This window comes from Chiloscyllium plagiosum, chromosome 9, assembly GCF_004010195.1.
Source record: "Chiloscyllium plagiosum isolate BGI_BamShark_2017 chromosome 9, ASM401019v2, whole genome shotgun sequence".
Lineage (NCBI taxonomy): Eukaryota > Metazoa > Chordata > Chondrichthyes > Orectolobiformes > Hemiscylliidae > Chiloscyllium > Chiloscyllium plagiosum.
In genome coordinates, this window is record NC_057718.1 from 3,781,111 (window position 1) to 3,808,905 (window position 27,795).

The 27,795-nt window shown below is 45.2% G+C and overlaps 1 protein-coding gene across 1 annotated transcript in view; it reads left to right on the forward strand.

Annotated features, from left to right (window-relative positions):
* LOC122553153 (basement membrane-specific heparan sulfate proteoglycan core protein-like) overlaps positions 1–24,859 on the forward strand; it is a 45,800-nt gene extending 20,941 nt beyond the window's left edge. Inside the window, exons 4-12 of the mRNA XM_043696741.1 lie at positions 5,619–5,963; positions 7,800–8,144; positions 12,143–12,490; positions 13,047–13,197; positions 15,092–15,135; positions 17,979–18,052; positions 21,327–21,368; positions 22,552–22,594; positions 24,454–24,859. Of these exons, the coding sequence (XP_043552676.1) occupies positions 5,619–5,963; positions 7,800–8,144; positions 12,143–12,490; positions 13,047–13,197; positions 15,092–15,135; positions 17,979–18,052; positions 21,327–21,368; positions 22,552–22,593 (1,391 nt within the window). The 3' untranslated portion in view covers position 22,594; positions 24,454–24,859. The remainder of the gene's footprint in view (positions 1–5,618; positions 5,964–7,799; positions 8,145–12,142; positions 12,491–13,046; positions 13,198–15,091; positions 15,136–17,978; positions 18,053–21,326; positions 21,369–22,551; positions 22,595–24,453) is intronic.
* The last annotated feature ends 2,936 nt before the right edge of the window (positions 24,860–27,795 follow it).

Consider the following 27,795-nt stretch of genomic DNA (forward strand, 5'->3'; position numbering starts at 1 on the left):
GCAAGTGCACTCCCTGACCCTGCTACTCTCTGAGGTTTGAACCTTCCTCAGACATCTGTCCTATATCTGTCACCCCACAATTTAAAGCTACATCCTCTCATGCTAACCATCTCCATCCGAGGAAAAAGGCTCTCGCTGTTCAACCTAATTAACCCTTTGATTATTTTATCTGTCTCAATTACGTCACCTCTCAACATTTTTCTCTCTAATCAAAACAGCCTCAAGTCCCTCAGCCTTTCCTCGTAAGATCTTCCCTCCATACCAGGTAACACCTCTGAACCGTTTCCAAAGCTTCCATTTCCTTCCTATAATGCGGTGATCAGAACTGTACACAATACTCCAAATGTGGCCACAACAGAGTTTTGTACAGCTGCAGCATGGTTCCGAAACTCAATCCCTCTACTCATAAAAGCTAACAAACTGTATGCCTTCTTAACAACCCTATCAATCTGGGTGGCAATTTTCAAGGGTCTATGTACCTGGACACAGAGAACTCTCTGCTCATCTACACGACCAAGAAATTTACCATTAGCCCAGTACTGTGCATTCCTGTTACTCCTTCCAAAGTGAATCACCTCATTTTTCTCCGTTAAGCTCAATTTGCCACCTCTCAGCCCAGCTTTGCAGCTTATCTATGTCTCTCTGTAAACCACAACATCTTTCATCACTACCCAAAACTCTACCGACCTTAGTGTTATCCGTAAATTTTACTAACCCATTCTTCTATGCCCCCATCCAGGTCATTTATATAAATGACAAACAATAGTTGATCCAAAACAGATCCTTGTGGTCCACCACTAGCAACTGAACTCCAGGATAAATATTTCCCATCACCCACTAGCCTCTGTCTTCTTTTAGCTCACCAATTTCTATCCAAATCGCTAAATCACCCTCAATCCCATGCAATCCATGCAATCCCATGTATTTTGTGCAATACGTTACTGTGGGGAACCTTATCAAATGCCTTACTTAAATTCATGTACACCACATCAACTATTTTACCCACATCCATCTGTTTGGTCAGCTTCTCAAAGAACTCTATAAGGTTTATGAGGCACAACCTACCCTTCACAAAACCGTATCGACTATCCCTAATCAACTTATCCATCTCTCATTGATTGTAAATCCTATCGTTTATAACACTTTCTGACACTTTACTCACAACTGAAGTAAGGCTTACTGGTCTATCATTTCCAAGGTTGTCTCTACTCCTCTGCTTGAACAAGGGAACAACATTTGCTATTCCCCAATCTTCTGCCACTATTCCTGTAGACAATGACGCCATAAAGATCAAAACCAAAAGCTCAGCAATCTCATCCCTAGCTTCCCAGAGAATCCTAGGATAAATCCCATTTGGCCCAGAGGACTTATCTATCTTTATACTTTTCAGAATTGCTAACACACCCTCCTTATGCACTTTACTCCCATCTTATCTTGTAACCTGTATCTCAGTATTCTCCATGAGCATATTGTCTTTTTCTAATGTGAATACAGACGAAAAACATTCATTTAGTGCTTCCCCTATCTCCTCTGACTCCATGCACAACTTCCTATTACTGTGCTTGATTGGCCCGAATCTTACTCGAAGCATTTTTTATTCCTGATATAGCTATAGAAAGTCTTATGGTTTTCCTTGATCCTATCTACCAATGACTTCTCATGTCTCCTCCTAGCTCTTGTTAACTCTCTCTTGAGGTCTTTTTCTGGTGAACTTGTAACTCTCAAGTGCCCTAACCGAGCCATCACAACTCATCCTAATATAAGCCTTTTCATCTAGACAAAAGATTCAAATTCCTCAGTAAACCACGGCTCTTGCATTCGGAAACTTCTTCCCTGCCTGACCAGTATGAAATTCTCAAGGACGAGCAGTAGCTCCACATTTCAATTGTGCCCATCCCCTGCTGTTTCCTTCCCCTCTCATGCATCCTAAATCTTGCCTAATCACATCGTAATTGCCTTTCCCCCAGCTATAACTCTTGCCCTGCAGTATATACCTCCCTTTCTATCACTCAGGTAAACCGAATTGTGGTCACTATCAGCAAAGTGCTCACATACCTCCAAATCTGACACCTGGCCTGGTTCATTACCCAGTACCAAATCTAATATGGCCACGCCCCTTGTTGGCCTGTCTACGTACTGTCTCTGGAAACCCTTCTGCACACATTGGACAAAAACAGACCCATCTAAAGTACTTGAACTATAGTAATCTCAGTCAATATTGGAAAGTTAAAGTCCCCCATGATAACTATCTTGTCACTTTTGCTCCTATCGAGGATCATCTTTAACATCCTTTCCTCCATATCTCTGGAACTATTTGGAGGCCTACAGAAAACTCCCAACAGGGTAACCTCTCCTTTCCTGTTTCTCAGCCCTTACTACCTCAGTAGAGGAGTCCTCAAACATCCTTTCTGCAATCATAACACTGTCCTTGACACACAGTGCCACACCAACCCCTCTTTTATGATTTTCTCTGTTCTTTGTGAAACATCTCAATCCCAGAACCTGCACGAACCATTCCTGTCCCTACTCAATCCATGTCTCTAAAATGGCCACAACATCAAAAGCCCAGGTAACAACCCATGCTGCAAGTTCACCCACCTTATTCTGGGTGTTCCTTGCCTGCCGGTAGCTTATTGGATCTTGAAATCTTAGTTCTCACTTCAGCCTCCAGTACACTCCAACTACAAATTTGGTTCTCATCTCCCTGTTGAATGAGTTTAAACCCACCTGAAATGCGTTAGCAAATTTCTCCTCCAGAATATTTGTACGCCTCTGTTTCAGGTGAAGACCATCCTCTTTGTAGAGGTCGCAAATACGCTAGAAAGAGCCCCAATTATTCAGGAAACGAAAACCCTCCCTCCTGTACCATCCCTGTATACACATGTTCAACTCTTCTCTCTCCCCATGTCTTGCCTCGCTAGCATGTGGCACGTTCAACAAATCAGAGACAACAATTCTGTTGTTTTAGCTCTAAGCTTCCACCCTAGCTCCCTGAATTTCTGGCTTAAATCCCCACCTCTCTTCCTACCTATGTCATAGTGTCTATGTAGACCACAAATTGGGGCTGATCCCCTCCCCTGCAAGAATCCTGAAAATACAGTCAGGGACACCATGGACCCTGGCACCTGGAAGGCAACACACCAAACGTGAGTCTCTCTCGTTACTACAGAACCTCTTATCTATCCCCTTAACTATCAAGTCCCCAATTGCTACTGCTCTGCTCCTCTTCCCCTTTCACTTCTGAGCAACAGGGACATACTCTGTGCCAAAGACCTGTGCCCCATTGCTTGCCCCTCATACGTCATCCCCCTCAACAGTATCCAAAACTATATACTTGTTGTTGAGAGGAAGGGCCAGAGGAGATCCCTGCACTGTCTGCAATTCTTTTTCCATCCCCTGACGGTAAGCCATCTCCCTTCTTCTTTTACCTGAGGTGTGACTACCTCTCTGTAACTCCTCTCAATAACCTCCTCCACATCCCAAATGATCAAAAATTCATTCAGCTCCAGCTTCAGTTCCTTAATGCGATTAACGAGGAGCTGGAGTTGGATGCAGTTCCCACAGATGAAGTCAGCAGGGACAGTAGTGGTGACCCTTACTTCCCGCATTCTGCAGGAGGAACATTCAACCACCCTAACCTCCATTCCCACTATTCTAAATTTTCAACAAAATTACTGAAAAAACTAAAAATAAAGAAACCAGTCACCTCACCAATTGGTGCACGCAACATTTTCTTTGGTTAGAGGTGCAGTACAGGTGGGAGACACTGTCTGAGTAGTGTTTTGGGTAAAGCAACCATCCAAGTATAAAGCCTTACTTACCCAGCAGTCCCATGTCTGCTCCTGCTCAGTGTACGCTCCGCCTATACGCGAGGTAAACCTTTATACTTTTTAAAACTTACCTTTTGTCGGGCCTCTGGTCCTCACTGTCGCTCCTCCCACTCCAACTGCTGCCGATAAAAAAGATGACCTGGTGATTTTTATTCACACCTGGAAGGAACATTTGCAACATTGATCAGAATTGTTCGATCGATTTCAGAAGGCAGGCTTGGTGACAAACATAGCCAAAAGTCAATTTTCCAAAGGCCAAGTCACCTTCGAGGCCATGTTATTGGACATGGACAAATAACCCCATGGGATGGAAAACACAAGGTAATTGGAGATTTTCCCATACCATCAACAAAAATAGCAGTGCTATGATTCCAACGTTGAAAATTATCGCAAATTCATACTAAATTTAGCATTGTGGCTGCTCCACCTACTGAATTGTTAAAGAAAGACAAACAGTGGGCACACGGTGGCACAGTGGTTAGCACTGCTGCCTCACAGTGCCAGAGACCCGGGTTCAATTCCCGCCTCAGGCGACTCTCTGTGTGGAGTTTGCACATTCTCCCCGTGTCTGCATGGGTTTCCTCCAGTGCTCTGGTTTCCTCCCACAATCCAAAAATGTGCAGGTTAGGTGATTTGGCCATGGTACATTGCCTATAGTGGTAAATGTAGGGGAATGGGTCTGGGTGGGTGGCGGGTCAGTGTGGACTTGTTGGGCCGAAGGGCCTGTTTCCAATCTGTAAGTTTCAGTGGACTCTTTGCTTATTGATAGGACATTTTATTAAGGGGGAAAGGTGATACAGAACTCTCTCTGATTTGATTTGGTTTTAGTAGTCCGGCTATTCACTAAAAGCAGTCAGGCAGTTGTAAAACCTGCTGGACCAAAGGAAGCAGGTCCATGCTGATCCTCTCTCTGACATCTCTCCTGTATTTTATTTTACCTTTTGTTTGATTTTTGATGTGTTTGATTTTACCTTTTGTGCCAAGATGTGTTTATGGGAATTGTTGCAAATATTTGGAACAGCATCATGACGTTGGTATGGTCTTCTGGGTTTTCAGATAGGTTACGTTATTCTGTATTCTGTTCTCTTTTGTTTGTGTTTCATTCAGTAATCTAGTAAATACATTTTATTTTGTTTAAAACTACGTGGTTTGATCAACTGCATCCCTCCTGGAATATCGATGTTATACCTGCTTAAAGCAATGAGCAAATTTAGGGTCTGAGCCACTTTCGTGAAATGTTTTGAGGGGGTCTGACCTTGTCCATAGCAAACAGAACCTCTGACACTCCTATTCTTTACTGTCAGCCAGGGCTCCCTGATTGGACCAGGTTAGCAGTCCCAATCAGGGAACTCATGTCCTGTGACATCCACCTGGCTGACCTCATTACAATCACTACAAAGAAACAATGATGCATTCTAAGAAAGGATGATGAGTGTTTTGGAGGGTAGCTTTCCGGGGGTGGTGTTCTCATCTATTTGCTGCTCTTATCCTTCCAGATGGAAATGGACCTGAGTTTTGATTCTGCTGTAGAAAATGGGCATGTACAAAATGTTGATCAGATTCTGACGAAAGTTCAGAGATATAATTTAACACTGTTTTTATAGTTATTTCTGTTAATGTTGATGGATTTTTTATCTGAATCGGTCACAGATGTATCTCAATTGTTCAGTGTAACTACGTGTTCTCTCTGTTTAACTCAAAACTCCTACCACCCTTTCAGATCTTTCAATACGGCAAAACAGAGAATCTGTTCTTGTAGGAATAATGTATTGTTATTTTTCTTTAAAGGTTTCACTGGTCCAGTCCTTCTCCAGTCTCCGAGCCTGGAACGTGTTGCCAAGGGTCACACTGCCCGGTTACAGTGTACCATGAGAAACGCCACAGTGACACACACTGATGTTCACTGGTACAGACTGTCCCCAAAGCAAATTATGGAACGGGTTTTAACACATCCAGGAAATGGTTCCACACAATGGAGCCCAGGTGTCACAGAGCAATTCCAGTCTTCCAGAGACTCCTCCAGTAACAGCTTCACTCTGACCATCACAAACATGCAGCTCAGTGATACTGGGGTCTATTACTGCTCAGTCTGGGGAAGGATCTATGGGAGAGGAAGCCAAATCAATATCACCAGTAAGTAGAGTTTACATGGCAATCTCCTCCAGTAATAACCTCTTACCCAATGAATGAATTGGAGATCAGTTTGCGATCAAGAAGATTGAGAAGGTGATGGACAGTGATCTCAGAAATGGATTATCTGTGGGGAGGAAGCTGAGCTCAGGTTCAGTAATTTATTTAATTGTTTTGTGAGATGTGGGTGTCACTGGCTGGGCCAGCATTTATTGCCCATCTTTAATTGCCCTTGAGAAGGTGGTGCTGAGCTGCCTTCTTTAACCACTGCAGTGACCCATTGGTTGCCATTCCTGGGTTGCAGTCGGGCTCCTACACACTCTGTTAAGACCCTGCTAAACGGTTCTTCAAAAGCTACGATCAGAATTAAGGGTGAAGCTTTAATTGAGGGTTGGCGATTCCCCAAGTCCTGACATGGACTATCTTGTCTGCTAAAATTTAACATCTTTATATAATCCTGACCAATAAAAGTGCTTTAATATATTAGATTGTGTGTTCCTCATCCTTAAATGAGCTGCCATTGGTATTTCATGAGCTAGTTTGCAAAATTTCATTCTGGTTTCAGATGGAGTGACCACCTGACAGACCACTGTCTATTGCTCATCTCCTGGTATTTGGGATGGTCTTTATTTCCTCACTAATACATTGTGTTTCAAGCAATAACAGTCAGAGACTGCTTCTGATTCCATTTCGGGGGATAAAAACAAAAATTGCTGGAAAATCTCAGTATTTGTTGAGAGAAATCAGAATTAATATTGCGGGTCCAGTGACCCTTGTACAGAACAAATGGCACCGAGGAAAATGATGATTTTTATACAGAAGATGGGGTGGGGAGGATGGTCAGGGTAAACGATAGATGAAGATAGAGCCCAGTGTGAGAGAAGGACTGTTGGACACACAAAGGAGTGGGTAATGGTCAGTCTGGAGGAATGAACAGCTGATGATGGAACAATTAGTAACTGACAATGGGTAGTGTGCTGTAGCTGACTGTGTAATGACAAGGCCTGGTGTATGGAGGAGGGGGAAAGCATGGAGAAAGGTGCTCAGTCTCTAAAATTGTTTAACTCAATATTAATTTCAGAAGGCTGCAGGGTAACCAAGTAGAAAATGAGGTGCTGTTGTTCCAGCTTGCTCTGAGCTTCACAAGAGCACTGCAGCAAGACTGAGACAGAGATGTTGGCCAGGGAACACGACAGTGTGTTGGAGTGGCAAGCACCTGGGAGGTTAGGATCATTTTTGCAGACAGAATGGAGGTGTTCTGAGAAGGGGCATCCAGTCTGTGTTTCATTTCCCAAATGAAGAGGAGACCACATTATGAGGAGTGAATACAGTTTGTCTCATCACAGAATACTCAGAGGCCTGAATAGAGTAGAGTTGGAGAAGATGTTTGTTGGAGAGAGTAGGATGCAGGGCATAGCCTTACAGTGAAGGGATGATCAATTACAGCTGAGATGAAGAGGGATTTCTTCAAACAAAAGATGGTAAATCTGTGGAACTCATTGCTGCAGCGAGCTGCAGAGGTCAAGTCATTGAGTATATTCAAGACAAAGATAGATAGGCTCTTATGAGCAAATGGATCAATGGAGAGAGAGCAGGAGAATGGGATTGAAACATATCAGCCATGATCGAATGGCAGAGCAGACCTGATGGGCTGAATGGCCTAATTCTGCTTCTATATCCTGCGGCCTTATGGTCTATAATGTCATATATATTTTGAATAATTAACCCCACTGGTTCACTCTGATCCTCTTATCATCTGTCCTTTCTCATTAACTCTAAATTGGAGTCCTTCAGAAAGTTCAGATGAGTTTTAATTTATTCAGATGTTTTCTCTTAAAGGTGCAAATGTCCCAGTCCTTCACCAGTCTCTGAGGCTAGAACGTGTCACCGAGGGTCACACTGCTCGGTTACAGTGCACCATAAGGAACACTGCAGTGACACGCACCAACGTTCACTGGGACCGGGAGAAACCAGGAAATAAGATGGAGTGGGTTTTAACACATGACATGAGGAACATCACACAATGGAGCCCAGGATTTACTGAGCGATTCCAGTCTTCCAGAGAGCCCTCCAATAACAGCTTCATTCTGACCATCACTAACACGCAGCCCAATGACATTGGGGTCTATTACTGTAAAGTGTGGGGAGATATCAGTGGGAATGGAACCCAACTGACTGTTACAGGTAAGTGTTCTTTCCCTTAGAATAATCTGATACAGCAACCATTTCCACATGGATTTATTGAAGAGGAGAATGTGTTAAATTCCTCTTGTAAAGAGTAAGCAGAGAGCTCGATATAAACATAAAACAATTCTCCGCTTTTACTCACAGATAGATTAAACTGTTTCTCCTCTTGGACCAGTTCCTCAATCTCAAACTCTTTCTCTTCTGTCTGTCTTTCTGCTTCTCCATCTCATTTATTTTCAGTGTTGGATTCTCCTGTCTCTGTCTGGCTTTGTTTCATTCACTCTTATGATGGGGCCATCACCGGCCGGGCTGGTACTTGTCCATCATGAATGGTCCTTGAGAAGAAATGGCTTCTCTGCCACGGGAAGCAGCTTTGGCCAAAACATTGAATGTCTTCAGGGGAGAGTTAGATATAGTTCTGAGGGCTAAAGGGTTCAAAGGGTAAGGGGAGAACATGGGAATGATGGACTGAGTTGGATGATCAGCCATGATTGTGTTGAAAGGCAGTGCAGGCACAATGGGCTGAATGGCCTACTCCAGGTCATATTTTGTATGTTTTGAGAAGGTCATGGTGAGCTGCTTTCCTGAGCTAAAAATTTCGACTTTACACAAGTTAGGAGGGGGAGTGCTTGGATGGGAACCTGAAAGAGATGCTGCCCCATGTACCTGCTGCCTTTGTCTTTTCAGATGGGATAGGCTGTGGGTTCGGAAGCTGCTGTTGGAGGAGCCTTGGTGAATTACAGAAGGGCATCTTGTAGATGGTACACACTGTACATCAGTGTAAAAGGAAGTGAACGTTGAAGGTGTGAGTTGTGGTGTCAATCAGGCAGGCTGCTTTCTTCTGGATGGCATGAAGCTTCATGAGTGTTGTTGGAACTGCACCCATCCAGGCAAGTTGTTCCATCATCCTCCTGATTTCTGCTTTGTTGACAGGCAGGCTGTGGGAGGCAGAGTGTGAGCTATTCACCTCGACCTGCTGTTGTAGCCACAGTATTTGATCACTGCTCCAGTTAATGGACATGTTAGTGTGGAAGCGCAGGTTGTGGTTCATCAGGGAATTGTTTTCCATTTTTCTGACGGGGTGTGGGCATCACTGGCAAGGGCAGTATTTGTTCCTCATCCCTAATTGCCCTCCAACTGAGTCACTTGCCTGTTCATTTCAAAGGGCAGTAAGAACAAACCACATTGCTGTGTGTCTGAAGTTACATGTGGGCCAGATCAGGTAAGGATGGCAGATTTCCTTTCCTGATGAACATTAATAAATCAGATGGGTTTTTACAACAATTGATGGGAACATCAGGAATTAAGGTGATATGTTTCCAGCTCTCAGTTAGCCTGGAACTGTTATGTATTATTGTCTTATGACTTGTTTGTAAGTACATTCAATAAAGAAGCAAACAGTTCTTGTCTTGTTTGGGGAAGCTGTTGCCCATAAGAGGTCTGGGTGGTATAAGGGGTGACTCTGTAATTACCTAGCACTGTGTTCATGTGTTGATGTCCTTTTTGTTCTACAAATCTGGACGACACAAGTTTCTGGACAACATTAGATGCTTTATTATCAGACAACCGGCAAGAGATTCTTAATGCGACCAGAAGTAATCCTTTATCAATTTGTGGTGACACTTCTCTACGAATCTCGGCTCTACACACAAAGGCAGTAATTTTTAACAGAATTAAACAAACGGTCTATAATTCACATGGTTGATTTTCATTACATTACTTAAGATAGGCAATTAATATGTTACAATGCCCAGTTATTGTCACTGTCCTGTGATAATGAGTGGATAGAATACAGGGACTGATTATTATATTCTTCATCAATGTGTGTTGATGGGAAGAGATTAAAACAGGAGAGCTTTACTTATTCTCAATGTGGGATTCACATACCTATGTTAATCGAGAGAGGAAGCAAGATAATGGGAGCAGGAGGCAGTTAATAGAGTTATGGCCAAGGATGTCAGTCTTGTCCAGGGAGGACAAATACCTTTGCCAAAGGCTGCAAATGGATTCCACATGTATGGTTCCAGAGGATTCAGTTCTCTGAGAGTCAGCCAGCTCCCCTACTGAGACATCCTGTCTCATTTTGTGAGAGGCCAGACATGCAATTGATACTTCAATAAGTCCTCTTAGCAATGGAATGTTTAACATTTGAGTCATGAAAATGTATGCCATGAAAAACAAGTAAAAGATGGAAATGATGACTCTGTAACTTTCTAACTTCCACACATGTAGTGAAGGGTTTGGTGCCAAGGCTGCACACAGGAGCTCACCAATACTCCATCAGCCTGTATTTATCTTTAGTTGGAGAGTTTAACAGAATACAAAGGGAGTTGTTTTGTAGAAACTTGTTGTATTACACAGACATTCACTTCCATGAGTCAGTTCCACATTAAAACTGGATCTGTTTCTCAAAGTCATTTAAACTAAAGGTTAAACTGGGCTCCAGTGGAACTCATTAAGATGTGAGTAAGTAATCTGTGAAATTTCAAACTTACAGCTCTCAAGTCTTTAGGCTGTCATTTCCCACAATCCTCTGCAGCTCCTGTTCTGCTCAATGATGCTCCCACTTGCCCCTCTGATGTCCTTGTCCTGAGCTAAACCCTTCCTCATCCCAACCGGATTACTCTCCTTATGACTTTCATTCATTCCCTTAGTCCAAGAGACCCAGACAGAGGGACATAGGAACTGGAGGAGACCATTCAGCCCATTATGCCTGCTCTACCACTCAATTAAATGATGGATGATCTGATATTAATCTCAACTGTACGTTCCTACAAATCTCTGGTCACCTTTCACCCCCGGGTCATCAAGAATCTCCCTCCCTCTGCCTTAAAAAAAATTTCAAGATTCTGCATCCACTGTCTTTTGATGAAGGGAATTCCAACGACTCACAGCCCACTGAGAAAAACATTTCCTCATCTCTGTCTTCAACCTGCAATCCCTTATTTTTAAACTCTGACCCTAGTTCTAGATTCTCCCTGAAGAGGAACCCGGTCAAGTCTCCTCAGGATCTTACAGGTTTCAATGAAGGCCCCTCTGAGCCCAATGGGATCCAGAGTGAACACATCTGGAGGAAGGGTTTGCAGCTCGAGGAAGTTTGGATCCGAGTTGAGGAGCTGGAGTCTGAGCTGCAGACATTGTGTCACATCAGGGAAGGGGAAAGTTCCCTGGAAACATTTCTCCAGAGGGTGCTCCCGCCTCATGGATTTGGGAATTGGAGATGAATCATGGATCAGAGACAGGAGGCTGTGACTGCAGGTGAGGATGGTGTGGATCCCAGACCTTTCTAACAGTGTGCCCAATGTCACAGGTTTGAGTTTGGGACCTGACTCCAAGGATTCCCCGACTCTGGGATAATAACCCAGGTCAGGAGTGGAAGGGAAAGTCTGAGGTACCAATCAGAAGGGCCTCACTTTGCCCATTACTGACTCAATTCCAGGCAAGTGCAGTCAGGGTCTATCTGGCTCAGGGACAGAATCAGAAAATCACAGAAAATTACCAGTGTAGAAGGAAACCATTCAGCCCATCCTGTCTGCACTGACTCTTCAAATGAGCATCATTCCCAACTGCCAATGTCCTGCTCTCTCCCCACAGCCTTGCAGTGTTAGGAGATAGAATCGAATGGAACAACAGTGAATGAGAGAGGGTGTCCTCAGGGAGAATCGATTGCAGGCTGTTGAAACTTTTGACTTTATTCTTTTGGTTTTCTGTGAGAATGAAACATTTTAAATGGCTGCTCAGACTATTCAAATCAGTCAGCTGTGAGCATCGTGAAATTCTCCTCTCGATAATTTATTCACAAAATGATTCACAGCAGCAAATTGGAAAGCATTCAGTGATGGATATGTTTCAAATCATTCCTTCTCAAATTACAAGCAGCAATATCCACACAGGAAGCTTCAGTTCATCCTCAGCAAATCATCATTTAACCAGGAGGAGATTTTATAAAATGTTACAAATCCAATAATCCTATTTTTTATCTTCAAAATGAACAGATCCATTGGTTGATCCAGTCCTCATTCAGGATCCAGTGGTCAGCAAGGTAGCAGAGGGTGAAACTGCCGAGTTCCAGTGTGCCATGTACAATGCCAGTGTGATTGACACTGATGTCCACTGGCACTACCAGCGACCTGGCAGCAGCAGGGAGTGGATGATAAGCCACTTTGTGAATGGCACCCTCACCAAGACCCAGGGTTTCCACGATCGTGTTCAGCTTTCCAGGAATGTCAGCAGGAACAGTTACACTCTGAGCCTTGTGAATGTGACGCTCAATGATACTGCTGTGTACAGCTGCAGTGTGTGGAGCTACATCTATGGAGCAGGGAGCCAGCTCAATGTAACTGGTAAGTCAATGGCAGGGAACACTGGTGTGACCAGAGAAAGGAGCACCCGTCTGCTGTGCTTCATCATGGAAGGGCAGAATGGTCATCAAGGCCAGATATTCCCAAGGCTGAATGGGGAGTGGCTTGGAGAGGAAATTGCAGGGGTGGTGTTCCCATGTAGCTGCTGCCCTTGCCCTTCTAGATGGAGGAGGTTGTGAATTTTGAAGATATTATCTGAGGATCTTTGCTGATTATCTGCAGTGTATCTTACAGATCATGTGTAGCAGAGATTCAGTGGTGGAGGGAGTGGATGTTTGTGGATGTGGTGTCAGTCAATTGGGCTGCTTTGTCCTGGATGAAGTTAAGCTTCTTGAGTGTTGTTGGAGTTGTCCTCATCCAGGCAAAGTGGGGAATATTCCATCACATTTCTGACTTGTGCATTGTTGATAGTGGGCAAGCTTTGGGGAGTCAGAAGGGGTGGTGCCTAACCTGAGGAGCTCAAAATTAATGTTGTTGACGATCTTGAACATTTGTCAGACTGAAGTGACTGTGTGTGTGACATTCTAATATTTTACAGAAGAATCTTCCCATGGTATTCCCCGGACTTCAGATCCCACTTTAATCATTGGCACCATTCTGGGCCTCGCTGTCTTAATCTGCATTGTCCTGCTCACATTTTACCTTTGGAAACGAAACCTGTGCTCATCAGTAAAGGACTCCACACAAGGGTAAATGTCATTTCTTCTTGGGTTTGATTCTGTCACTGCACTGTTATTGTTTTCGACATTGGGGATGATTGTTTTTAGTGAGTGCTGATATTTCCACTGCAGCACACAGATCCATTGTAAATCATGGGTCAGTGACTGTCGAGACCATGCCACACATCCAGATGCCAAATCATTGCCAGTTTGCTTCATCTCCGGTATAACATGTCCTCCAGTGCCAGGACATAGGTTCCTGCTGTTGACAGTCAGAAAGCTTTGATTGGGTCAGGCATGGGGGACATGGTGGCTCAGTAGTTAATGTTGCTGCCTCACAGTGCCAGGGACCTGGGTTTGATTCCTACCTCAGGCGAATGTCAACATGGAGTTTACATATTCTCTCGATGTCTGTGTGGGTTTCCTCCGAGCTCCGGTTTCCTCCCACAGTCACAAGATTGACTCCCAGAGCCTCTCCACCCTCTGGATGAATAGATTTCCTCAGTGTCTGGACTCAAGATTTTCTGTTGTATTTTGTATCCACAATGCCTTGTTCTTCATTCCCTCAATTGTCTGCTGCCATCTCATTCATTGCCCTTTGAAAGAGTTTTTAAGACTTTGATTGCAGCCCTGCAATCTGTGTCCTTCCAAAAGATATAACAACATTCTGAAGTCTATATTCAGATTTGCATGTGCTTATCCCAGGCAGCATCCCAGTGAGTTGGAGCAGTTTTCTCCCTCAGTATTTTCTCAGTCTGAAGCAACATGGAAGTGCAACAAATTTCTTGAAGAAATCTCTCCCTTCCACAGTTGGAAACAACAACAACTTTGCCAACTTTCCCAGAATGCCCTGTGATTTTGTTAGACAATAGACAATAGACAATAGGTGCAGGAGTAGGCCATTCAGCCCTTCGAGCCTGCACCGCCATTCAATATAATCATGGCTGATCATTCCAATCAGTATCCTGTTCCTGCCTTATCTCCATAACCCTAGATTCCACTATCTTTGAGAGCTCTATCCAACTCCTTCTTAAAAGAATCCAGAGAGTGGGCCTCCACTGCCCTCTGGGGCAGAACATTCCACACAGCCACTACTCTCTGGGTGAAGAAGTTTCTCCTGAGCTCTGTCCTAAATGGTCTACCCCGTATTTTTAAGCTGAACAGGTTGGACCGAAGGGTCTGTTTCCATGCTGTGCATCTCTATGACTCTATGACTCTATGAGTCTATGCCAAGGGCATTGGATACACGGCAGCACCACTACCTACAGGGTTTCCCTCTAAGCTGATCACCATCCTCCGGTGGACATATATTGCTGCTTCTTCAATGGTCAAAATTCTTGAATTCCTTCATTGACTGGTGTACAAGAACACCCAGATCTCTCTGTACTGCCCCTTTACATAAATTGATTCCATTGAGGTAGTAGTCTGCCTTCCTGTTCTTGCTACCAAAGTGGATAACCATATATTTATCCACATTAAACTGCATCTGCCATGCATCTGCCCACTCACCTAACTTGTCCAGGTCACCCTGTAATCTCCTAACATCCTCATCACTTTTCACCCTGCCATCACTTTTCACCCTGCCAAATTTGCTAATGTTATTGCTGACACCATCTTCTATATCATTAACATATATTGTAAAAAGCTGTGGTCCCAGCACGGATCCCTGCGGTACCCCACTGGTCACTGCCTGCCATTCCGAAATGGAGCCGTTTATCACTACCCTTTGTTCAAATTCTTTCACTTGTTGTTCACACAAATTCTGCTCTTTTTAACAAATGTTCAAAGTTGTGAGGTCATCCTTTCACCTCGAAGCTAGTCTCAAAAGTTCACGATGAAAAGTGTAAAATCCATTAGCCTCGAGAGTGTGAAGATTACAATGTTGTTCTATGGTAAATAAATCTAATATGTAGCTTTTATTTAGGAGCCCTGTTGAAGACCAGAATGCTGTGTATGAAAATGTAAATGGTAAGCAAACTAATTCCATCATTACCGCAATATTTGGCTGGTATTTCTCTCTGTTCCAAATTTCCATTTTATAGTCAGATTCCTGATGTGATTAATAAGCAAATGGTTAGAGCAGGTCAGTTGTCTGATGAACAGAATTGACCATGAAAGGTGGTGAACACACAGCCAACAGAATGAAGGTGGTAGGTTCCCCCTGGGCTTTTAGCTGCAGCTTGAACCTACCCCTCAGGACGGCAATGCTGTAAACGGCGACCCCAAAAATGCTTGGAATTTCAGACACAGAAACAGACTCCTGTAGTCCACCAGCTAACAGATACAGACCTTTTGACATCTGTTATACCCCATTCAGAACCATTCTTTATTGAATATCTTTTGAAAATCTAAATAAAACACATTACCAGTTCTAGGTAAAAACAATGACTGCAGATGCTGGAAACCAGATTCAGGATTAGTGGTGCTGGAAGAGCACAGCCGTTCAGGCAGCATCCGAGGAGCAGTAAAATCGACGTTTCGGGCAAAAGCCCTTCATCAGGAATACAGACAGAGAGCCTGAAGTGTGGAGCTAATGTCCATCCATTCTAGTGGGACTTCCTGTTAAAACTGTAATGAATTAGACACAGTTTTCCTTTCATGAAGCAATGCGGACTCAACTTGATTAGATTTTGCTTGACCAGATTAAATCACAGAATATTAATGTATTCTGAAGCCAGATGGTGGGACAGAAATTGAGGTGAGAGAAATTGAGGACTACAAATGCTGGAGATCAGAGTCGAAGAGTGTGGTGCTGGAAAAGCACAGCAGGTCAGGCAGCATCTGAGGAGCAGGAGAGTCGATGTTTCATGCATAAGCCCTTCATCAGGAATGAGGCTTGTGGACAGGGCGTCTGAGAGATAAATGGGAGGGGGGTGAGGTTGGGGGGAAGATAACAGGAATGCAATAGATAGATGAACGTGGGGTGTGAAGGTAACAGGTTGGAGAGGAGGGTGGAGCAGATAGGTGGGAAGAAAGATGGACAGGTAGGACCATTCAAAATAGTGGTGCTGAATTGGAAAGTGGGGTCTGGGATACAGTGGGGGAGAGGAAATGGAGAAACTGTGAAATCCATCGTGATTCTGTGTGGTTGGCGGATCCCACAGCGTTCTTCCTCCAGGTATCAGGTCGTTAGGTTTTAGTAATGGAGGAGGCCCAGGATCTGCATGTCCTTTGGTGGGATTGGTCAGTATGGGTCTCCCATTGCTTTTCTCTGAAATGATCTGAAATTTGGTGTCCTGTCTCCCCGAAGTAGAAGAGACCACATTGTGTGCAACGGATGAAATAGATGATGTGCTTGGAAGTACAGGTAAATCTCTGTCAGATATGGCAGGATCCTTTGGGGCCTTGAATGGAGGTGGGGGACAAGGTGTGGGTACAGATTTTGCACTTCTTGCAATAGCAGGGGAAGTTGCTGGGAGGGAAGGGTCGATTGGTGGGGGCCATGCACCTAACAAGGGAGTTGTGGAGGGAATGATGTCTCAGAGTTGCAGACAGTGGTGGGGAGGGAAATATAACTCTGATGGGGTCTGTTTGTGAGTGGCGGAAATGGCAAAGCATGATGTGATGTATCCAGAGGTTGGTGGGGTGGAAGGTGAAGAGCAGGGAGGTTCTGTCCTTGCTCCAACCAGACGGCCTCCCTCTTCAAAGACCAAAATTTCCCCTCTCACATGATTGATGATACTCTCTAGTGCATCTTCTCCACTGCCTACACCTCTGTCCTTGAAACCCACCCATCCAATTGCAATAAGGACAAAACCCCCCTGATCCTCACCTTCCACTTCACCAATCTCTGGATACATTGCATCATTCCCCGTCTTTTCCACCACCTACAAACAGACCCCACCACCAGGGATATATTTCCGTCCCCATCATTATCTGCATTTCGGTGAGACCATTCTCTCCCCGACTCCCTTGTTAGGCCCATGCACCCCACTAAACCACCCTCCTCTCCCGGCATCTTTCACTGCCAAACCAAGAAGTGCAAAAACTGTGCCCACACCTCCCCCCTCACCTTCGCCCAAGGCCCAAAAGGATCCTTCCTCATACCTGTACTTCCACAAATGTCATTTACTGCATCTCTTGCACCCGATGTGGTTTCCCCTGAACATCTCTGGGGCCCCCACACTGAACAACCCCACCACCCTGTGGCCAAATACTTTAACTCCCCTTCCCACTCCACCAAGGACATGCAGGTCCTGGCCTCCTCCATCACCAAACCCTAGCCACCCAGCACCTGCAGGAAGAATGCCTCATCTTCCACCTTGGCACCTTCCAACCACAAAGGATCAATGTGGATTTCACAAGTTTCCACATTTCCCCTCCCTCAGCCTAATCCTAGTCCCAACCTTCCAACTGGGCATTGCCCTCTTGAACAGACCTACCCATCCATCTGCCTTCCCACCTATCTGCTCCACCCTCCTCTCCAACCGATCATCTTTACCCCATCTTCAATTACCTTTCGCATTCCCAGCTCCTTTCACCCCAACCCCACTGGCCTCCCATTTATCTCTCAGCCTCCTTGGCCCACAAGCCTCATTCCTGATAAAGGTCTTATTCTTGAAACATCAATTCTCCTACTCTTTGGATGCTGTCTAACCAGCTGTGCTTTTCCAGCTCCACACTCTTCGAGAAAGCCAGGTGCCAGTCTTTTCCATCTCCTTCTGTAGTTTCCTTCATTTAAAGTAATATCCTTTTCTGATTTTGTTCCCCAATCCACAATAAAGACAATTATAAAGATGTGGTCATTATGGGGAATGTTCTCCACAACATCCCAGCTGCCTATTTGTGATATTTGATTATTTGTCTCACAGACTCACTGACAGCAGCTGGTGACCAGTGTCGCCCTGGAGCTTACAGAAACCCTCCTTCAACAGGACACAGATGGGTGAGCTTCACTGTTCTTCATTGTACATGTTTCTGGAACAAGGAGGAACTGGTGATTAGATTAGATTAGATTACTTACAGTGTGGAAACAGGCCCTTCGGCCCAACAAGTCCACACCGCCCCGCCGAAGCGCAACCCACCCATACCCTTACATTTACCCCTTACCTAACACTAACGGGCAATTTAGTATGGCCAATTCACCTAACCTGCACATCTTTTGGACTGTGGGAGGAAACCGGAGCACCCGGAGGAAACCCACGCAGACACGGGGAGAACGTGCAAACTCCACACAGTCAGTCGCCTGAGGCGGGAATTGAACCCGGGTCTCTGACGCTGTGAGGCAGCAGTGCTAACCACTGTGCCACCGTGCCGCCCATGGTGTCATGTTCAACTTATGATTCCAAATCAATTTCTCCTACACAGCCAACCTTTTGTCTTAAGCCCTTTGTTACACATCACTGAGGTAACACGCTGGAAATGGAGGCCAGCTATTAATGGACTAGTCACAAACTTTAAAAATTTTTACAAACCACATGCAAGTCCCTCATTTTCCTATCCTTTAGACCCAGGGTGACAGAATGCACAGACCAGGTTTCTCTCCTTAACACGAGTACCTATTTCTTACACAGCAATAGAATCTAGTTACAGGGAAACAATGACATATAACCTTCCAGTTAAAACTCATACCCTCAAATAAACTCCCTCTTTCACACACACAGAATGACAGAGACAGATAAAAAAAACATTGGTATTATGGACCGAGGGAAAGATTGGGTCCACATGGATTTCTAACTTGATTCTTCTGCTGCTCAGATGCTATTTCTCAATCTTCCTTCTCCAGATGCTTTTGCTTATTTACAGGAGGCACGGGGGAACAGATTCACACTGACAGCAGCTCCCTGACTGATTCACACTGACAGTGACTCCCTGACTGATTCACACTGACAGTGACTCCCTGACTGATTCACACTGACAGCAGCTCCCTGACTGATTCACACTGATAGTGACTCCCTGACTGATTCACACTGACAGTGACTCCCTGACTGATTCACACTGACAGCGGCTCCCTGACTGATTCACACTGATTCACACAGTCTACGCTCTGGTGAGAACCCTTCATCTTCCTCCTACCTTACTTTTCAGATATTTTCTTCTGAGGATGATATGCATAAACCCACATGATGTGCTACTACCTGGTCCCACACCAACTGCACGATGAGAAAGTGGAATCTCTTGTAATTGATGCAAATTCTTCAGTTCACATGAAAAGCGTGCAAGTACTGGAGTCCTCTTGGCAGCATAGTGTAGTGGGGAAGCCCAGAATGGGACTCTCCAAGATGTGCAGCATGGGTTGGGAAGACCAGAATGGAATACTCTGGGAGTCACGGTGTGGGTTGGGAAGCCTGGAGCGCAACACTGTAGGGGGTGCAATGTGGGTTGGGAAGCCCAGAGTGGGACACTCTAGGGGGTGAAGTGTGGGTTGGGTAGTCTGGAGCGGGAACACTCTAGGGAGAGCAGTGTGGGTGGAGAAACCCGTAGTGGGACGCTCTAGTGGGTGCAGTTTGGGTTGGGAAGCCCAGAGCGGGACACTCTCGGGGGTGCAGTGTGGGTGGGGAAGCCTGGAACGGGACACTCTCGGGGGTACAGTGTGGATTGGGAAGCCCTGAGCAGGAAACTCTTGGAGGTGCAGTGTGGGTTGGGAATCCTGGAGGGGATACTCTAGGGGGTGCAGGGTGGGTTGGGAAGCCTGGAGTGGGACACTCTAGGGAGTGCAGGGTGGGTTGGGAAGCCTGGAGTGGGACACTTTAGGGGGTGTAGTTTGGGTTGGAAAGCCCTGAGCAAGACACTCTTGGCGGTGCAGTGTGGGTTGGGAATCCTGGAGTGGGACACTCTTGGCGGTGCAGTGTGGGTTGGGAAGCCTGGAGTGGGACTCTCTTGGCGGTGCAGTGTGGGTTGGGAAGCCTGGAGCAGGACACTCTCGGGGGTGCAGTGTGGGTTGGGAAGCCTGGAGCAGGACACTCTCAGGGGTGCAGTGTGGGTTGGGAAGCCTGGAGGGGGACACTCTTGACAGCATGCTGTAGCATTAGTGAAGCAAAGTTTGTGGTCTTTTTAAAGTTCTCTTTTCTTTATTTTTATTTGAAGTTAATGTGAACAGCACTTATATATAGCAATGGCACACACATTTCACCGTATTTTATATTGACATACATGTGACAATATATTTCACAATTTCTCAACCCACAGCAGCTCGCTGACTGATTCATTAGACATTGCAGCCAACAGGAATTGCTGAAGGAGAAATCAGCTGCCTTTCTTCAGGGTTAAAGGGTTGTTTACTGCAGAGAACAGAGAGACAGCTCCTGACCTGGTGGAGATCTGATGAATTCTCTGTATCTTGTAACAGTCTCAAACCTGTTCAGCTCACTGTGAGCTACTCACATTGTTATTGGAATGCAGAAGTCTTTTGTTATAAATACCTGGTCATGGGTTCACAGACTAATCAGCTACATGCTGTTGGTTTGAACTCCACTATTACTTGTCCTCCTGCCCCATCCCCTCCCTCCCATCCTGACTCCCTCTCTCTCTCCACACTCCTGCCCGACCTCCTCTGTAAACCCTCTCCCACTACTGCCCCAATAGGAAGCTGTGTAAACAACACTTACAATGAGAGTCAGGTTACTTGATTTCATAAAATGCAGGAATCCATTAACAATCTCTGGATTCTAAACCAGTTAATTTTCCATTTCAGTCCACACTTAAAAATACAAAACATAAAAACATTTCCACTCCTTGACAGCTCATGTCTCCAGAGAGAAACCAGGACAACTGATTCCAGATCCCTACATCATCTCTCAGACACTCATAAGGGGTTATTGGAGAGCAACTTAACATGGCTCATCGCCAATTATCCCTCATGGTGACCAGCAACTGATCCTTCAGCAGGAAAACTAAATCACTCAAATTACCAAATGAGACATACTGGTCCAACTTGCTTTGTGTAATTCAGAATCAAGGTTGAGTCTGACCGGGATGTTAAGGTCCAAGTATTCCTGATTTTCCTTCTGGAATGTACTTCTCTCTGGGAGCTATATTCCTCTTCCACTCAGCTGTATTGTCAGCTGTCCACTGACAGAAACTGTTTGCCAAATCAGTCACCTTCATGAAAATAGATATGTTTCAAGACTAATTCCTGCCTCTGTCTAATCAGCATTCAGTCATCTCTCATTTTATAATGATTACTGAACACAATATTTATTGTTTCCTTCTTATTACAGAATGTGAAGGATTCTCCAGCAGATTCTGACTCAACCTACATGGTAAATATCTAGTACTGCAATTAACGTTTGGCTTTACAATATTCACCCTATTCCCAAAGAGCTCTCCTTCTGAGTTTCCATTGGTCCCTTCATTTGACTGTCATTTCTATTCACCAATCATCATCAGTGGGAATGGGCTCAGTTTCTAGCAAATAGGAATGTTCACCATATTGGATTCCCAACTCGATTACTGAGATTTTTCTGTTCTCCACTCTCTGAGCTCATTGCTTTCCAATCCCAGGGTCAGACCACCAGACACTGAGCCCCTCCTGGACCCTCCAAGTTCAAGTCTCATTCTCTGCCACTTGGCCCTACTGGCTCCCTGCTATCACTTCTTCCCTCAAAGCCAATCACTGGTCTCCTCAGTCACTGCCAACCTCAGGAGCCAACTATTGTCATCACTGCATTCAACAATTCTCAGAAGAAAAAAGTTCTTCCATTTATATTACTCCACTCACAACCCCAGCATGGCTGAGGAGTCGTTACAATGACTGAAGTGCCTTTGAGGTGTGGTCACTGTTATCAGAAAGAGAGCAACTGATATAAACACAGCAAGGTCACTGGAGAACAATGTTGCTTTAGAATATAAGAACATAAGAAATAAGAGCAAGTGTACAGCCGACAGCTCCTCCAAGCTGCTCCACCATTGAATACACGTCCTGGTGAATAATCTGTCCCAAATCCACTTTCCCACCTGCTCCTCATATTCCAGACATTCTCAGAGAAACCAAAGGTCTGTCCATTCCAACCTGAAATGCTGTCAGTGATGGAACATCATCAACTTTTTTGGAGAGAGAATTCCACAGATTAACAACCCTTTTAGGAAAGTGGATTCTACCAAAAAGATCATTTGTATTCCTGCTCGGGAAGACAGGGTTTCAGTGTGACATCTCATTGAAAAGCCTGTCCTGCTGACAGTGCTGCACTGCCTCTGTACTGTACTGAGGGAGCAGCCTGGATGGTACAATCACATCTCAGGACTCCACTTTCAATCCAAACTCTCCAGTCTCAAAAACAAATGTTTTTCCACTGAGCTGACACCAATGAATGAAGGAGGCTGTTAACATGGATCTGGTTCCAGGGATGGAAATCCCTTTTGCCCATGAGCAGTAAATATTGTTCGAATGTGAAATATTTCTAAATAAGCCATCACTGGTTTTAACATTTCTCTTTTTCCTGTTAGCCATTGCAGCAATGGGATCGCTCTATTTACAGTGAGCTTTAAGGTATGTTTCTAGTTTTGCCTCTGACAGGGTTGTTTACCTGATGCAGCAATGTTTATACTGTCTCCAAGAACATGAGAATCTGGGTGTGGGGATTTTGTTATTCATGAGTCTGAACGCTACTATTATGTACAGCTGCTGGAAAAATTGGAGGAGACTCATGTTATATGCAAACATGACCTTCCTCAGTCTTGTCAATGTCCAGATTAACATTAGCAATTGGGATACACAGAGCAGGATTATTTCCAGTAAATCCCATGCTTCATGTGATCTGATACAAGATGGAGTCAGAGATCTTTGTACTCTCAGGTCACAGGCTATGATGCAATGATGATGTCATCACCATATGAAATCATGGAATCATTCAGTCCAAAAGAGACCCTTCAGCCCATCGAGTCTGTTCCATCAATCATTACACTAAACGTCCACTAGTCCAAACTTCAACCACTACGTTCACAGCCTTGAATATTACATCATTGCAATTGCTTATCCAACTTAGTTTTGAAGGTTGAGGTTTCTCACCTCAACTACTCTCCCAGGCAGTGAATTCTATATTCTCACCTTTCGTCAAATCCCCTCTAAACCTCCGGCCTTCCACAGATTCATGGAATCATACAGCACAGAAATAGACCTTCGATCTAACTCGTTCATTCCAACCACTTTCCCAGACTAATCTCGTCCAATTTGTGTGTGTTTGGCCCATCTCCAATAAAATCTTTCCTGTTCATGTACCTATCCAAATGTCTTTTAAATGTTGCAATTGTACCTGCATCTCCCATTTCCTCTGGCAGTTCATTCCACTTATGAACCACCCTCCGTGTGAATATATTGCTCCACAGGTCCCTTTTAAATCTTGCTCCAGTCACCTTAAAAATATGCGCCTTAGTTTTGCATCCCTTACCCTCAGGAAACAATCTTTGCTCTTCACCCTATCTATGTTCCTCCTGATTTTTAAGGTCACCCCCTCAATGTCTTACGCTCCAGTGAAAAACTCCCAGCCTGTCCAGCCACTCCTTTTAACTATGGACAAACTCCCCAAGCTCCCTCTATCCCCCTGAGATTCCTTGTGTCCTGTCATTCATTGAGTCCTCCATATCTCATACACCTCCCCTGACCCACTAACTGTGTGACTGAACACAACAACCAATGAAGTGGAATTAAAAATCCAGCGTCGTGGTGACCATTGAAACCTGGTCAGTGGTTATCGATGACTTCCCATTTAATGAACGCATCTGTCAGGGAGAAAAGCCTGTTGCTTATAACTGGGCTGGTCTATATGTGACTCCAGAACCACAGCAATGTAATTGAGTCTAAACAACCCGCTGAAATGGCACTAACAAGACAGTCAGTTCAAGGGGCAATTCAGGAATGGGTCATGAATGCTGGCCCAGTCAGTGACATCCACATCCCATGAATGAATAAAAAATAAACCATCACTCAACATGGCCCTGTGTTTATTGTAATCATTCTGGGGATGTGGGTGTGGTTGTCTGCACCAGCTTTTATTGACCATCTTTTGTTACCCTGGTGATGGTATGAACTGACAGTGGGCAGTGAGTGCAATGTGATCACAGGTCATTAGTGGTCATGTCTGAGACACACATACACACACACACACACATACTTTTCCAATTTTCCCTTCATAACCCTGAGGTGTTGTGACCAACTGCAGCCTTGACTGACATTGTCTCTGGGATATATACATTCCCCACTGGCTAGTGAGACAAGGCTGGGAGCTCCCAGGCACGAATCACTGAGTTATCTCCTGAAATAACCCAGTACATGTGAAATTATCTTTTGTTGCTGCATTTGATGAAAGATTAATTTTGGAAATTAATAATATTTTCAATGTTATTTGACAGGCCCTAAAGGAACTCCTGAAACCTAAACTACAGAATCAATCTTTCTGTGCAATACCTGGGTCCTGGAACATAAGGATTATCAGATGCTGACTGCGGGACACTGTTCCCAGACTATACACACTCATTGATAGAAATTGTAAATAGTTGAGGCCTCAGCACTGACCCTGTGACAGTCTCTGACTCCAGAAGCACAGTTTAATTTGATTAATGTATGTCTCCTCTCTGGGCACTTTGGAATGGCCAACAAATGCTGGCTCGTTATTAATGCCCAATATCCATGAACAAGTGAAAGGTAGGCTTCGCTAGTTACAGCCCGAAACAACTCATTTATCATTGCTGCTTGTTGTTGTAAATCTATCCTCTATTCATGATAAAATGATCCTCCCTTCAATGTGAGCTGTTGTTGGACAGCATAACCTCTGATGTGCTTTAGAAATAAAAATGTACCACATCGATAGATCGCCCTTTCTCCTCATTGCTTGTTGTTTTGTCAACAAGATAATCAATGTGTCATTAATACTTTCATTTTCACAAAACCTTGGTGACTCTGTCTGTCTGCACTGAGATTTCAAAGTCTCTTGCTATAACAGCCTTGGTCATGGATTTGAACATTTTCTCCTCTTTGCTATTTTCTTGGCTTTATTACTGACTTGGAAGAGAACTTGCAGAGGGTGGTATTCGCATATATCTGCTCCCCTTGTGCTTCTAGATGGAAGTGGTCGTGAGTTTAGAAGATGCTGTCTAAGGACATCTGGTGAATTTCTGCAATGCATCTTGTATCTAGTACACACTGCTGTTACTGAGCATCGGTGGTGGAGGGAGGAGATGACATTCAAAGGTGTCATTCAAGCGGTTGCTTTGTCCTGGATGGTATCAAGCTTATTTCCTTTTGTTGGGATGTTTAAAGATGATATCACGTACGCCACACGTTCCTTAACTTCTGCCCCTGTAGCTGACGCCACCACAGCCACTTCCACCTCCATCGACGTCACTCACCTGAATATCAATGATGGCATCACATGTGTCATATGCGATGTCACTTCCGCCCCCTGTGGATGCCACTGAAGGCACCACTTCCAACTCCCTGAACCTCAGGGTGAGCATCATTTCTGTTGGTGACATCACCCATGATGCTATAACCACACCCACTCTTGAGAGAGTCTCCACCCCCACTCTCAGCTCCAGCCCACACAAGGTCACACCTCTCACCTCCAGCCCCACACCATGAACTATCTCCCATCTCACCATCCCCCTGTCCACTTCCTCACTGACCATGAATGATCATTCCTCAGTAAAGGCCTCACCTTCATTCCCCCTATGCTCCTGGTTCAATGAATTGTACACACGTTGCAAAATCGAACAATTCCACTGCCTCCACTTCTGACTCCATGATTACATTTTCCATCAGGACTCCCACCCACCCTCCAAGGACCCCCTTCTCCCACCTCCAAAGCAACCCACCCACCTTGACTCCCCATGCTGATCTCTTACCTGCCCTTGATCTCTTCATTTCCAACTGCAGCCTGGACATTGACTGCATCAACCTGTCTGCTCACCTCACCCAGTCCAACCTTTCACCCTCCCAATGTGCAGTCCTCCACTCCCTTCACTCCAACCTCAATCTCACCATCAAACCAGCAGAGAAAAGGAGTACAGTGGTAGTTTGGTGCACTGACCTCTACACCGTGAAGCCAAGCGCCAATTCATGGACTCCTCCTCCTGTTGCCCCCTCAAGCACAACCTCATCTCCCATCACCAAACCATTAACTTCCAGACCATCCACAAACCCAATCACTTCAGGGGATCTCCCACCCACAGGCTCCAACCGCATCATCCGGGAACCCTGCACTGCCTGGGTCTACCTTCTATCCAAAACTTCACAAACCTGACTGCCCCGGTTGACCAGTTGTCTCAGCCTGCTCCTTCCCTGCTGAACACATCCATGCATACCTTGACAACACCCTGTTCCCCCTTGGTACAGACACGCCCCACCTATGTTGGGGACATCACCCACACACTCCAACTCCTCCATGACTTTAATTTCCCTGGCCCCAGTGCCTCACCTTCACCATAGACATCCAGTCCCGGTACACATCCATCCGCCTTGACAAAGGCCTCCAAGCTCTCCGCTACTTCCTCTCACAAACACACCCTCATCTCCCATCACCAAACCATTAACTCCCAGACCATCCACAAACCCAATCACCTCAGGGGACCTCCCACCCACAGGCTCCAACCACATCATCCGGGAACCCTGGGCAGCATGGTGGCACAGTGGTTAGCACTGATATCTCACAGTGCCAGAGACCCGGGTTCAATTCCCACCTCAGACAACTGTCTGTGTGGAGTTTGCATATTCTCCCCGTGTCTGCGTGGGTTTTCTCCAGGTGCTCCAGTTTCCTCCCACAGTCCAAATATGTGCAGGTTAGGTGAATTGGCCATGCTAAATTGCCTGTAGTATTAGGTGAAGGGGTAAATGTAGGGGAATGGGTCTGGGTGGGTAGCTCTTCGGAGGGTCAGTGTGGACTTGTTGGGCTGAAGAGCCTGTTTCCACACTGTAAGTAATCTAATCTCACACCAATCTAACCAGTCCTCTTTCACTGACATTCTCATCCAATTGACTGAACTGGTCCTCACACTCAACAACTTCTCCTTTGAATCCTCCCACTACCTCCAGACCAAAAGAGTACACTGGGCAACCACATGGGTCCCAGCTATGCCTGCCTCTTCATCGGCTACGTGGAACAGTCTATCTTCCGTAGCTATACCAGCACTATTCCCCACCTTTTCCTCCGTTACATCGATGACTGTACCGGCACCACAATGTGATCCCATGAGGAGGTTGAGCATTTCATCAACTTCACTAAAACCTTCCACCCCGACCTCAAGCTCACCTGGACCATTTCAGATACCTTCCTCCCCTTCTGGACCTCTCCAGTACCATTTCCGGTGACCGACTCAACATGGACGTACAGTACAAACCCAATGACACCCACAACTACCTGGATTACTCCCAGCCTGCCCTCTGTAAAATCACTATCCCTTATTCCCAATTCCTCCGCCTCTGCCACACCTGCTCCCAGGAGGACAAATTCCACAGTAGAACATCCCAGATGGCTTCCTTCTTCAAAGACCACAATATCCCCTCCCATATGCTCGATCCCCTACTCCTCACCTTCCACACCCTCAAACTCCGGATATATCGTGTCATCCTCCACCATTTCCACAACCTACAAACATACCCCATCACCAGGGATATAAATCCGTCCCCACCCCAATCTGTGTTCCAGGGAGAACATTCCTTCTGTGATTCCCTTTCTGTGCCCCAAAACAACCCACCCC